At 46.6% G+C, this 14,208-nt stretch overlaps 1 protein-coding gene across 3 annotated transcripts in view; it reads right to left on the bottom strand.

The window, feature by feature from the left end:
- The window catches only part of PIGQ (phosphatidylinositol glycan anchor biosynthesis class Q), a 196,970-nt gene that overhangs the window by 15,676 nt on the left and 167,086 nt on the right, over positions 1 to 14,208 (bottom strand). For all 3 annotated transcript variants that reach the window (XM_078663064.1, XM_078663062.1, XM_078663063.1), the window contains exons 7-8: positions 1,554 to 1,665; positions 680 to 760 (exon numbers count right to left, since the gene is read on the bottom strand). In XM_078663064.1, coding sequence (XP_078519190.1) covers positions 680 to 760; positions 1,554 to 1,665 — 193 coding nt within the window. The remainder of the gene's footprint in view (positions 1 to 679; positions 761 to 1,553; positions 1,666 to 14,208) is intronic.

Genomic DNA, 14,208 nt, shown 5'->3' with positions numbered 1-14,208 from the left:
GGTGAGGGCTGCAGTGGGGTCCTACAGAACAGTGCATCTGAATCACTAGAGAAGTTGAGAAATAGAGCGCTCCCATACTTTTCAGTCTTCTGCCCTCATACAAGAGTGGTCTCCATCAGCCATCGCAAACACATAAAACCACACTATTATGCTTCTGGACGCAGACTTGACTTTAGTTCAAGGCTAAAGCAACATTCAGACTTGACATCAGAGACACCGATCCTGCATCTGGTCCATCTTGCTAAGTCTTGTTTAATTAATGTACCTACCATATTTGTTCTCCTTCAACATGCTAACATTTAAACCAAAATGGATTTTGAACATTTCTGGCCCAGCATTGACATCTCAGTGTTTTCAGACTTAAATGTCTAGAGTACTAGCTCAATGGACCAACTGATTTTGCACTGGTTTTACGGTGCAAGCTAGTTCTCACTCAGGATCTCATGGTTTCTCAAGCTAAACATACACACAACCTTACACAGTATGCAGTGCAAGTGCCACAGTTTACCCACCGTAAACCACTTTCCGGATTCTTGTCTACTCATGAAGACATGCATACACACTGTGGACTGTAACACTCAAGAATTCAGTGCCCCATGAGTTTGGCCCAAATGTATTTACTTGGCATGCGTTTTTCTGCTCCCTTTATCACAACCAATGGACTTGCTGCCATACTCACCATAGTAAACACCAGGTAGTACAATGCAGTTGTAGGCAGAAGGAACAGCAGGATTGTGAAGAGAAGAGTCCCAATGAACAACTGCAATAAACAAACAATAGTGTCTGGTTACATAGAGCGGGACAACAATGCAGATATAGTGTAGTTAAAAAAAAGAGGGAAATCCAGTATCTGTGTTGGCCCAGTTAAACCCTGAGCCCAAAATACAAGAAGAAGAAGAAAATTGTCTCCGAGGAAGCATATGGAGATCGTGCAGACTCTATTGTTCTATCCGTGGGTAGAGTGTTTACCAGAATAGAGATGTGATTAGACTATATGGTAAGTCTGGTAATTATTATCAGATTAAATGTTCCTTATCTTTAAATCACACCAGTCAAGCAAAATGTGGTGTTTCCCCTCTACTACGTAACTAGCAGTAACAAGAAGTCTGGTAATCATGACCTTTTGCCAGAATAATATTCAAAACATATTTACTGAGTATGGTACAGAAATGCACCACTTTTCTAGGTTTCAGAGGCCAGAACCTAATTGTATGTTCAATGACAGACGAATGACAGTCAGGGTACAACTAAAAACCTATCCATGATGTAGAACTCACGCTTGAGTTTCTACCGATGAACGTTGAAGAGGAAAAGAAAGGGGTGTGAAAAAAACAGAAGTGGTAGAAAAAAAGGATGATTCAACCTCCAAGTGGGTTACTCTAGCCTTCTGCCCAAAAATGTGTCCTGGCAATCACCAAGTCTCTCTATACGAGCATACGATCACCTTAAGTTGGCATATTAGTAAACCATTAGAAACTATTAGCAGGCAGTAGGAGTGCAGTGCTTTACAGACCCTACTTCCTAAAGCTTAAAAGGAGTTGCAAATGTTGTACCTGGTCCAAGTCATAAGAGCAGGAGTCCACTCTCTGCCGCAGAACATTCCATTTCTTGCCTCGAAAGAGCCGCCACAGAGACGACAGTCCATAGATCTTCAAGCAGTACAGCCTGAAGGGAATGCCCAACAGAAAAGAATCAGTATATGGTCAAGAGGAGAATAAACCAGGGAGTGCTATACAGTTAACACAAAACAGGATGAACAAAAGTCAGTGTGAAAGAATAAAGTTCCTGAGAAGATAAATAAAATGAAAGGAATCAACACAGTCTACACGACGGAAACATCACAAACTGGAAAGGGAGGAACCAATACAGGATGATCAAAAAGTACAACCCTGACATGAAGACAAAAGAAAACACATCCAGGTGCAGTAGAACATGTAGGAAAAACAGAAATTGAGCCATCAGCACAGAGAGGAAAAATAAATTACTTACCTTTAACAATGACATCCATCAATTGTATATTCCATAAACTCACATGCTAAAAACTGTTCCCTTTGGCTTCAGTGGTGAATCCGGGAGGTTAAAAAAACAATTAAAATGCTATCCAAGTAAGTTATCACTATTAATTTCCCAAGCAAACAAGGTATCTATCATTATCATAAAGGCAGGGCTCAATATGAATCCATGAAAAATAGCAGTACTGGAAGAAAAAATATGTTTATGTCACCGTCTCCAGATCTTTCATAAATTCATATGCTGTGAACGAAGTCTAACAGCGAAGATGAAAAGGAAGAGAATAAAATGTAAGACCTCGCACCTGAATGGGTTTCTATTTATCGCTTTGTCTGGCTGACAATCAGTCCTAGCATCGGACTTCACACAATAATGCTTGCAAACAATATGAACAGACGTCCAGGTAGATGCTCGGCAAATTTCAACAAATAAAACATTTCCCAAGATTGCACAATGAATGTATATGCTGCAGTGGAATGGGTCAAAACTCAACCAAGAAGTGAACAATTAGCCTTCGAGAAAAATAACCTGATGCTGGGTAAAAATACTTGCTAAAGTTGACTAGTATGCCCAAGGAGTTTTCTTATGTTAATTTACTATCTCAGAGCTCCACTGGTATGGAGAAATTGAGTTATGAACAAAATATAAAATGAAAACACTGTGTCCGAGCATTCATCAAACTACGCTCAGAGAAGATATATACTGTTTTCGTAGTTGTTCAAAGGTAGCCAAGGTAGAGATTCTGGTACTGGATCTTGAGAAACATAGATGATTGCTGTGCAATTAGAAACAAATTTGGAACTCGCTCCAGGACAGATTTGCTGCTTTTCGCCTTTTTCTACATCTTTTTGCTTGATGTGATCAAAAGAATCATCCCCAGAAGCACGGCTGGGCCCAGAAGTAGAACTGATATGACTCTTAAAACTTTGCTGTCTACCTTTTGAAATTTAATGTCATCACCAAAGCAGTGGTGCTGGGTATCCCCGTATAAAAGTAGTGTGTGCAATTTGTTCAAAGTGCCAATTGCCTTCTTTTTAAACTCCCTAAGCCAGCTCCCCTCAATCATCCCCAGGATGCTTCAGGCCTCTTCAGTAGAGTTCTATGGCAGGCACTTCCCCTGTAGCACCATTTGTCTGGGTCAGCTGTGAAGAGGGCATTTACTAAAGCAGGACAACCAACCCTTTTGTCTTGGTGGTTAGCCGCTCAGGAGTACTTTTCAGTGCATATACTTGTAGGATCTCTCTCCTAAATGAGCAGTAAATAACCAGAAAATGGGGGTGGCACCAGCAAGAGCTACCTGCTGGGGGCCAGCACATGGTACAAAATGCCTATAATCCAAGTGCAACAGTCCTGTGACGAAATTCAGGGTCTTGTTCAGTATGACCCCTTCCTGGACATTGACATAAGACCGTTTCTGATCTTAGATTACTTCTAGTGAAGCATAAGAACTCCCCAGATGGCAGCTCCAGAGACATGATATACAGGCAATGTGAGGGTGGGTCACAGAGACCTGTATGCTACATGCAAGGTATAATGCAAATCCTGCTGTAAACATTCAGAGCTAAGGTAGGCAGGTTATTCAATATATAATAGAATCCAAAATCCCAATGAAAAATAAATAATGTTTAGTCCTCGCTACCAGTGCTAACAAATATCAAGCAGGTAAGCAGAAGCAGCAGAACCTCACAAAATGTATGATACAGAAGTAAAATTATGGAGTGTCAATTTCACCATACTTCCAAACAGATGCTACCACTACAAAAAACCTATGCTTAAGGAAGGAACGCAGAACTGCACATCATCATATGCTCAAAAGGTGGCATTGACAATCTGCATAGGACCACAATAGCCTCCCACAATAGGACAGCAAGTTCTTTACTGGTTATGATAGACACCCGAATCCAGGTTTCTTGTACAGCCAGGTGGAATCAACTCAAAAGAATAGAGCCACACTCAGGGCCGGACTGGCTACCGGGCGTTTGGGAATGCTGCTGAGCTGGGGACGGATTTCGTTGATGGGAACCTGCATGTGCTGAATGAAATTAATTTTGCTTTGTTTATTTCAAAGCACCCACAGGTCTCCATCAACAAAATCAGCCCCCACCGCAGTGAAATCAGCCCCCAGCTCAGCAGCATTCCAAAACGCCTGGTAGTCAGTCCGGCCCTGGCCACACTAGTATTTGGATCTCAGGCGAAGGCCTCCAGCAACACTACATAAGATTTATTTTCCATAGTCACCAAACTGGATCATAACATGTTAAATTTAAAAAGCCCCAGCATAGCAATGCTTAGACGTGGAAGAAAGCTTTACCAAAGAACTTTAGTAGTGGATTCCACTTTTGCTTTTAGATCACCCAGAGAGCGGATTTCACTTTGGTTCCCCACATAAGCATAGGAAGTTACATGCTACTCAGATATTCTACATCACTAGTGCATATTTAAAAATCAATTCATCAAACAACAAGTTTCTACTCATTCCAGCTACAAATCTTCAAACCCAATGGACTGCTCGTTCTTGGATCTAGTAAATCACACAGTCTGTTTCATACTAGCTATCAATGCCAAGGCTTGCGGCGTCCTCATGGATTCATGTCTGCCCAATCTTATGTTAAAGCAGTGGCTAAATCTGCATTATTCAAACCACACCAGAAAGGAAACAGATTTTTCTTAGCCAGAGACTTCTAAACAGTGGACCAGTCTCTTGATCCATCAAGACTGGTATATTGGAACGTATAGCAATTCAAAACATGCTTGTTTCCAAATACAACCCAATCCTTGTGAGGGACATGCTTTATGCAGCAGAATGAATTATTACAAAGAATTTCAACAGATTAGACCCCTTAAAATTGCTACACCTGTTACATCTAAAAGCCCAGCTAACATTTAAGGTAGCACGCCTCATCCAATCCACAAACCTCCTTACCAGATATGACCAGCGCTGATAAAGGACAGAAAAAGCGCATAGGATTTCCAATTACATTCATATAAATGTAACTCTTGCTGACAGCTGAAAAATCGGCATGGGTCTGAGTCACCCGGACCAATATCGTGTCTACTAAAACCAACCAACTGACTGGTTGAAAGATGGGTGTTCTCTGTTGGCACTCAAACAGGAATTAGGGAAGACTTCTGACTCCTAATCCCACAGTGAAAGAAACAAGCAACTCAGCTTCTGTTGCTTACTAGCTCGCACAGACAATTCACAACTAAGACAGAACTGTGCATTTTTTTGTCCACATTAAATGACTGTTTGGTTACTGCTATTTTTCCTGCTTAGTCGGCACAGCGACTGAGTGAGTGAGAATATTTGCATGGTGCTCCGCACCAAAAAGTCTCTCTAGACGCAGTACAAACAACGGTCGAAAAAGGTAGGTTTTCAGCATACTGTGATTTTAAAATGAGATAGGAATTGGAAGAGTAACAGAGTTTAGCACCTAAACAGTGGCGACCGCTCAAACTCAGAAGCTTATGGAGATCTTGAATCAGCTGACACTTGTTAAAGCAAGACCTTTGCCTCCTAAACGTAAAGGGGTGTACACAGTGGGTCGTGTGTTCAAATGTTAGAAGTCATTGCAATCTATTTGGCCTTCACCAGTGCCTAGTAGCGATTGGCGTAGGAGGCCTACAGTGGACGCTTTAATGTAGGTCAGCCTTTAAACAGACACTACCATTTTGATGACATGTTTCATTCCCATCCGTAGAGATTAGCTGTCAGCATAACCGAATTCATTCTTTTGTAGAGGGTCCCAATGTTTGGCACTAGTATTTTGAGTTGAGCCTGGGCAGCGCATGCGCTGCTCTGCAAGGCATGCTGTATTCAGGTATGGAGTTGAAGCTCTGCCCACTCTCCGCCCATATATTTTTCATTGGCTTGTGTCATTGTCCTTTGGAAACTGGCTTTTCATTTGTCAATAGGCTTGGTAGTCCCTCCTTAGTACCGCCTGGTCTCATTTTGTAACCTCCCAAGGCGACACCCCATGCTACATGTGCTGTTACTTGGTAGGCTTTAATCACAGCCTCTGAGCACTATTTCGTTAAATCGCAGGACACGCTCTCTCACAAAGCTTTATTTTTTTTTTTCTCTTAGCACGTTTGTACCGCGCCTTTGGTTTATTTGCCGCACTGAACGTGGCCACATGTTATTGTTTTTTTTTTACCATTTATTGTTTTTTTTTTTTAAACTGCCCCATGCCACACTTTCTCGTTAATGGTGGCCGCGCCCCTTTCCTTAGACGAGCCGCGTATAAGGAAAAGGGCACAGTAGCCATTAAAGAAAAAGCGCAGCATGGAGCCATTTTACAAAAGAAAAAAAAATTTGTCTGTCAACTTGACAAACAAATGCTTTTTTTGTAAAAGCGATCCATGCCACACTTTCATTTAAATGGGGGCCACGCCCCTTTCCATAGAAGTGGGTCGTCTAAGGAATGTCCGCCCTGACAGTGAAAGCGCGGCATGGAGCTCTTTTACAAAAAAAAAATGTGTCTGTCAACTTGACAAACAAATGTGTTTTTTTTGTAAAAGCGCCCCCATACTGCGCTTCAATTTAATGGTGACTTTCCTTAGACGTGGCTTGTCTAAGGAAAGGGGTGCAGGCGACATTACAGTGAAAGTACGATATGGGGCGCTTTTACAAACAAGCATTTGCAATGCAATAGGTACGAGAGTTCCATACGAGAGAACTATTGCATTGCAAATGCTTGTTTTAGTCTGATTTTACAAGCCTGTTTTATGATTTCTCACGTTTATGCAGAAATGTATGATTAAATGCATTTAAAGATTGTAAAAGTCGTATGGCAAGATTTGTAAAAAAAACAACAAAAAAAAAGACAGGTTTGGGGTTTTCTTGTCCTAATGGGCACCTTGTTACCTGTCCCCCTTTACTTCACATTCTGCATATTGGGGTCTTTCATTTTTAGGTCTATTGCTAAGGGGTCATGTTATTATTTCATGTCTCCTAGTCTACTAGGTTCCGCTAAGTTTAATCTGTCGCTTGCCCTTTGCCTGCTCCATGTAGGACATTTTCTAAAAACGTTTTCGTAGACCCTTTTTTATGCAGATTTTTTAGGCGGAAGCACAATGCCTTTAACCTATCATCTTAGATTTGGGAGCTATTGAAATGAACAATGTTTTTCTATTTCCCTAATCTCCATCATGGATGTAGGATATTGCATTTGGTAGCACTCGTTCATCGTTCCTAATGGAGTACCCTTGTGTTCCTAGATCTTGTGTTTCTACATTTGCCTGCAATCCCCTACCCTGTGGTATAAAGGAGCCATGTAAATCTTACATTTACAACATTTGTCTTCCTTTTATCTACCCATTTTCGTTGGGTGAAGGGAGGAACGGAAGTATTGAGGAATAACCCACAGCTGACAGTCAACTGGTTAAGTTGGTGGTGGTTCTGCTGGCATAGGCACATCTGCTGAAGCAGGTTTACCAGTTTAGCATCATAATTAATTCCTGTCCTCAACATCATTCTCTGAGGTTCTGGAAGGAGACAGGCCCTCAAGACTCATGCTTTTCTTCCACATAACCCAGAACATCCATCTGAGGAATCAGAGATGGCAAATTTATAAAGAGCCCAGGTCCTACTGTAGTTCAGATGCGGTTTACCTTATGAACGTTGTAAACATAGATGTCATGATGGCACTCAGGACAAAGGCTGTATTCACTGCGATTTCACGGTCCAGTGTATTGCCAAGGCAAGCTCTACTGATGAGAAGGCCATTGCTGAATTCATAGTTCCTTTAGTAAAGCACTACAACTGTGTCTTGGTTCATCTGCACTCAATCAATGGGCAGTGCAGGTAAAAGGAATAAATCTATCACTACAAGCGATCAAAGCACAACGATTGATTAGGTTCAAGGGGCTCATAACAACAGCCTTGGTGGTGGTCCATACCATGTTGATCCCTTTCACCTTTTTATCATTTTGCGATGGGTACTTTTTCAACTTAAAGTAGGGGGAAGCACCCTATAAGAATCATTGTCAATCTTCTTCAGCCAGGGGCGGGGTACTTTCACCCTAGTACGTACTTGGCACAAGTCAGATGCTGCAAAGGCTTGTAAACAGCAGTTCACCCATCTGGAGATTGTCTGTCTTTGGAAGACTTGGGGAGCATTAAAGCAGTGTGGGGCTCAAAGCCTGCTTGTAATAGGAACCCCCATGCGAAAGGTTGCATATGTTCTGGTCTTATAACCAACTATCATTACTTTATCGAATTGTTTTTCATTTGCTTTACAAAATGTATAATCACCCATTGTCTTTGGGGGCTAAATGCACACTATATTAATACTGTTAGTAATGAATATGCTACTTACCAGTATGCATCTGTTCTTGGCATGTAGGGCTGCTAACATTCATATCTTAGCATTAGATCGCCGCCTAGTGTTGGGCTCGGATGATTGCACATTGTTGTCCTGGAAGAGTCTTCGAAGTATCCTGAGATAGGTGGCTCCTCCCCTGGACTACAGTGCGCATGGGCATCGGCTCCATCCCCAGATTGTTTTTCGCCATTGTGGCAGGAGATGGAGTGAAAGTGTAAAGGATGTCCATGCTAATGAATAAATACAATAGTATATCTGCAGCTGCGACAGGCACCGGGGAGGAGGGCGGGCGATATGAATGTTAGCAGCCCTACATGCCAAGAACAGATGCATACTGGTAAGTAGCATATTCAGTTCGAGGCATGTGGGCTGCTAAATTCATATCTTAGCATAGAATACATAGCAGTCCCTCCATCAGCGGCGGTTGCCCGTGCCAGCTGCAGAAACCTGAAAAAGTGTCTTTAGAACAGCCTGTCCTACAGCTGCTTGCTGCTTGGAATGCACATCAACACAGTAGTGTTTTGTGAAGGTATGTGGTGTGACCCACGTGGCTGCTCTGCAAATATCCTCTAAAGGAATGTTCCCTAGGAAAGCCATGGATGCCCCCAGTTTGCGTGTGGAGTGCGCTCTGGGGGGTATTGTTAAAGTGCGCTTGGCTTTTTGATAACATATCTGGATGCACTTAACAATCCACCTGGCTATCCCTGCTTTGGAAATTGGGTTGCCTTTGTGTTGTGGTGCGAAGGCAACAAAGAGTTGTTTCGTCTTTCTAAAGGGTTGTGTTCTGTCTATGTAGTACATCAACGCCCTCCGTACATCTAAGGTATGGAGCATTCTTTCCGCCACCGTTTGCGGGTTTTGAAAGAATGCTGGCAAGTCAATAGTTTGATTAAGATGAAACTGTGACACCACCTTAGGAAGGAATTTAGGGTTAGTGCGTAGCACCACCCTATTTGGGTGAATTTGAATGAACGGCTCTTGTATGGTGAGCGCTTGCAGCTCACTGACACGCCTCAGAGACGTAATAGCTATCAGAAAGGCCACTTTCCACGTAAGGAATTGGAGCTCACACGAGTGCAGTGGCTCAAATGGTGGCCCCATCAGTCTGGTGAGAACGACGTTGAGGTTCCACACCGGAGCTGGTGGAGTTCTTGGGGGAATGACTCTCTTCAGACCTTCAAGGAAGGCTTTAATGGCGGGCACCCTGAAGACAGAGAGGTGCTGCCTGTTCTGAAGATAAGCCGCTATGGCTGAGAGATGTATCCTAATGGAAGTGTACGCCAGATTGCACTTGTAGAGATGTAACAGATAACAGATGATGTTGGGAATAGATGCATCTAGCGGGTTGATGTCATTGGACGTACAGTAGATGACAAAACGCTTCCACTTAGCAGCATAGCATGCTCTAGTAGTAGGTTTCCTCGCCTCCTTGATGATACTCATGCATTCTGGAGGTAGGTTAAGGTATCCAAACTCTAGGACTTCAGGAGCCAGATCGCCAGGTTGAGCTGTCGTGGATCTGGATGCTGAATGTCTCCATGGTTCTGCGTCAAAAGACTGGGTGTGAGGCGCAGTCTTTGATGCGGCACCACCGAGAGTTCGAGGAACGTGGTGTACCAAGCCTGGCGCGCCCACGTTGGAGCAACCAGGACGAGTGTCATGGAGTGCTGCCTTAGCTTTCTTGCGACCAGCGGTATTAGAGGGGCTGGCGGAAAAGCGTATGCAAATTTGCCTGACCAGTTCATCCATATCGCATTCCCCTGCGACTGTGGGTGAGGGAACCTGGCGGCAAAGAGTCGGCATTTTGCGTTCTCCTTTGTTGCGAACAGGTCTATCTCCGGATGACCCCACTGTTGGAAGAACGGGTGGAGAACAGAAGGGTGTATCTCCCACTCGTGCATCTGATGGCTGTATCTGCTGAGCAGATCCGCCATCTGATTGTCCTTGCCCGGGAGGTGTTCTGCCATGAGGAAGATGTTCCTCTGAATGGCCCACTTCCACATGCTCTGAGCCAGATGAGACAGCTGTGGCGAGTGGGTGCCTCCCTGCTTTTGAATGTAGTACATCGCGGTCATGTTGTCCGTCCGGACTAGCACGACCTTGTTGCTCAGATGTACAATGAAGGACTTGAGCGCCATGAAGATTGCCATCAGTTCCAGATAGTTGATGTGCATCTTCTGTTGCTGCGTCGTCCATAGTCCCTGCACTGTGTAAGTGAGCACATGAGCTCCCCATCCCTGGAGAGACGCGTCCGTTGTCAGGATAATCTGCGGCACAGGCTCTTGGAACAGTCGGCCCTTGCAAAGGTTGTGTGGAGTCCACCAATGCAGAGAGTCGTATGCCCGACTGGTAACCAACACTAGGTCTGTCAATTGCCCACGAGCCTGTGTCCACTGATTCGCTAAGCACTCCTGGAGCGGGCGCATATGCAACCGTGCGTGAGGGACTATGAAGATGCAGGAGGCCATCATGCCTATCAACTGCATGAACACTCTCGCTGGCAGGGAGTGTCGTGGTCTGAATCGTTGGATCAGCGACTGAATGCTGTCGATTCTGACTTGGTTTGGCTGAGCCATGGCTGTCAGGGTGTTGATCGTAGCACCCAGGAACTGCCGGACATGTGCCGGCTGAAGATGCGATTTTGGGTAGTTCAGGGAGAAACCCAGATCGTGAAGCAGGCGAATTGTAGTCGACATGTCTGCGGCGCACTGTTGCTCCGACTTGGCTTGTACGAGCCAGTCGTCTAGGTAGGGGTAGACATGGATATTCTGCCTCCTGAGGTGCGCCGCCACTGTCGCTAGACACTTGGTGAACACCCTCGGGGCTGTTGTGACTCCGAAGGGTAGGACTTTGAACTGGTAGTGCCTGCCTTGAATAGTGAACCTGAGATATTTCCGGTGTGACGGGTGTAGTGGAATATGGAAATAAGCATCCTTGAGATCTAAGGTTGCTAAGAAGTCTCCCTGGTTTAGCAAGGGAAGAATCTGCTGCAGTGTAAGCATGTGGAAATGTTCCGATAGTATGTACAGGTTGAGGGGACGTAGATCGAGAATGGGCCTGAGAGAACCGTCCTTCTTTGGAATAAGGAAGTACAGGGAATATACCCCTGTGCCTTCCTCCCCCACCGGCACGAGCTCGATTGCGCCTTTTTGCAGCATCGCCACTACTTCCTGCTGCAATAAGTGCAAGTGCTCTGCGGACATAGGCCTTTGCCTTGGTGGGATGTTGGGTGGAGTGGATTTCAACTCTAGGCAATAACCATACTGAACTAATTGTCGCACCCACCTGTCTGTGGTGATGTTTCTCCAGACGGGCAGGAACTGCTGCAGTCTCCCCCCGACAGGTGTTAGGTGGTCGGGGGGCAGTGACAGAGAGTCACTGTTTGCTTGGAGTAGAGGTGCGGGAGCTGTTGTTTCCTCTGCCGCGACCTCTGTTGCTGTTGTTCCTATAACCTCCCTTGTTCTGCTTAGTGAACGAGGCTTGCGCCCCACCTTTGGAGAACTGGGATTGTTGACCCATCTGTCCTCTGGTGACTCCACGTGCACCTGAGCGACGAAAATTGCCGCCACGAAACTGTTGGGACTGCAGGGCCCCCATAGATTTAGCAGTTTCCGTGTCCTTCTTTATCTTCTCTAAGGTGGTGTCAACATCCGGACCAAACAGACTATCAGGATTGACTGGCTGATTCAGAATTGTCGTCTGAATATCCTGCTTGAACCCTGAGATGCGGAGCCAGGCTTGTCTTCTCAGCATAACGCTAGTGTTGATAGCCCTAGCAGCTGTGTCCGCAGCGTCAAGTGCACACTTGATGGCTGCGTTTGATATTAGCTTTCCTTCCTCAATAAGCATCTTGGTGCCTTCTTGGAACTGTGGGGGCAGGTGTTGTATAACCTGTTCTAGGGTGTCGTAGTGCGCCCTATCATAACGCGCCAGGAGCGCCTGTGTATTTGCGATGCGCCAAAAGTTTGCCGCCTGTGCAGCCACTCTTTTGCCTCCTGCCTCAAGCACTTTGGACTCCTTGTCCGGGGGAGGAGCTTCACCCGTTGTCTGGGAGTTGGCACGTTTCCTGGCATTGGCAACCACAAGAGAGTCCAGTGGCAACTGTCCCCGGATGTAGACGGGGTCCGCAGGAGCAGGCCTGTACTTCTTTTCAATGCGAGGGTTGACCACTCTAGCCCTCGTAGGCTCCTTAAAAATGTCTCCAGCATGTTTGAGAACACCTTTCAGCATAGGAAGTGTCTTTACTGTCCTCTCAGATATGGCAAAGGTGTCAAAAAGGAAGTCTTCCTCAACCGGGTCGGCATGCATGTCCACATCATGATTGGCCGCCGCCCGTTCAATTAGTGCATGAAATCCTGCTGAGTCCTCAGTCGGGGATGCACGTGCATTAAAGGTTTGCGGGTCTTGGCCCGCACCCTGGGTGTTTTGGTCACCAGAGTCGTCGTATGAATCTGGTTGTACATCAGGGTCATCGATGGGGAAATTGTACTGTTCATCCTCATCATCTTCCTCACCCACAGAGTGTTCTGGGGAGGGAGTAGGGCTCCGTCTAGGAGGAGGCTGAATCGGCTCCGTGAGGCCTAAGGCGTCAAGGGGCACCCTCTTCTTCTTCAACGGGATGACGTAGGGGTCCACCGGCTCCGAAGTGATCTTCCGTTTATAGAGGGTCAGCTTGCCGGTGGCAGCATCGATGAAATGCTCTGAATCGTCCACCGAGTCGAGTACACGACGTGGAAGAGGGTCTGGCAGTGAGGAAACCTGCTTCGGAGCCGATTTCGTCGAAAACGCTTTCGGCGCCTCCTTAGGTGGCAAGAGAAAAAGGAGTTTCCCCGAAGGCTTAGCCGGAGCGTCCTTTTGCGGCTGCGGTGATGGCATCGGAGCCGATGGAGCAAGGGCCTTCTCCCTGATTCTCTGCAGTGACTCCGCAATGGGGGACGGTACACTGCCAGTGGGTTTCGTCGCCGACAAGGATGCTTTGAGCGGTCCCTCGGATCCGACGTCCTCGCGGGCCTTGTGCGGTTTGGGCGCGGAAACCTTCTTCGGGTCCTCCGAATCTTGAGGCCGGGGCGCCGACTTCTTGGGCGTAGCCTCGTTGGAGCCGACCTTGGCGGGCTTGGACGGCGCCGGAGCCGTTGATCCGAGCCGACCATCTTTCTTGGGGGCCCTTTCCTCGGGCGTCGGCTTCGATTTCGGAGCATCGGAATCGACCGACTTCCTCGGCTTCTGCGGACCGGAGGTCGACGGAGCCGACGGGGTGACGGGCACCGACTTCTTCACAGGCACGGCAGCCATTTTAGGAACACTCGAGTCCTTTGGTTTCAGTTTCGATTTCGGGTCGGCCATTTTAGGTGTTGACGACCCCGACGGTTTCAGTTTCGGTTTCGAAACATCGTGCCCAGCAAGTGAGTCCGAAGCCGGGCCCGAAGGCGGGGCTGTGGCTTGCGGCAACGGGTCCAGGGTAAGGCCGACAGGCGATCCCGTGTCCCGGTCGTCCTCGAAACTTTCGGGGCAGAGCTCGTCCGCAGAGCTGTCCGCCGCGGCCCCATAAATTTCATCGTCGTCTCCTACCTCTTCGACGTATTCGAGGACCTGACCCGCGACTCCGTCGTCGTCTCCCGGATCCGCCTCGACCTCCGACCGTGAGGGGGAGATTTGTAGAAGGTGACCCTGGACCTCTTCTTCCGGGTCGCCGAAGATGTTCTCCGGATCCGGGGCCGCTTGCCTAGCTTCCAAGCGCACCGCGCGCCGAAGCTTGAGAGTTTTCTTGGAGCGGAACTGTGCACAGGCCTTGCACTTGCCGTCGTCGTGGTCCGGTGAAAGGCACTTGTTACACACAGGGTGTAGATCGATGTGTGGGTACTTAGACCCACAG

Source organism: Lissotriton helveticus, chromosome 10, assembly GCF_964261635.1.
Source record: "Lissotriton helveticus chromosome 10, aLisHel1.1, whole genome shotgun sequence".
NCBI lineage: Eukaryota > Metazoa > Chordata > Amphibia > Caudata > Salamandridae > Lissotriton > Lissotriton helveticus.
The sequence above is the reverse complement of the archived record's forward strand: the minus strand, read 5'-3'. Positions and strand labels throughout refer to the sequence as shown.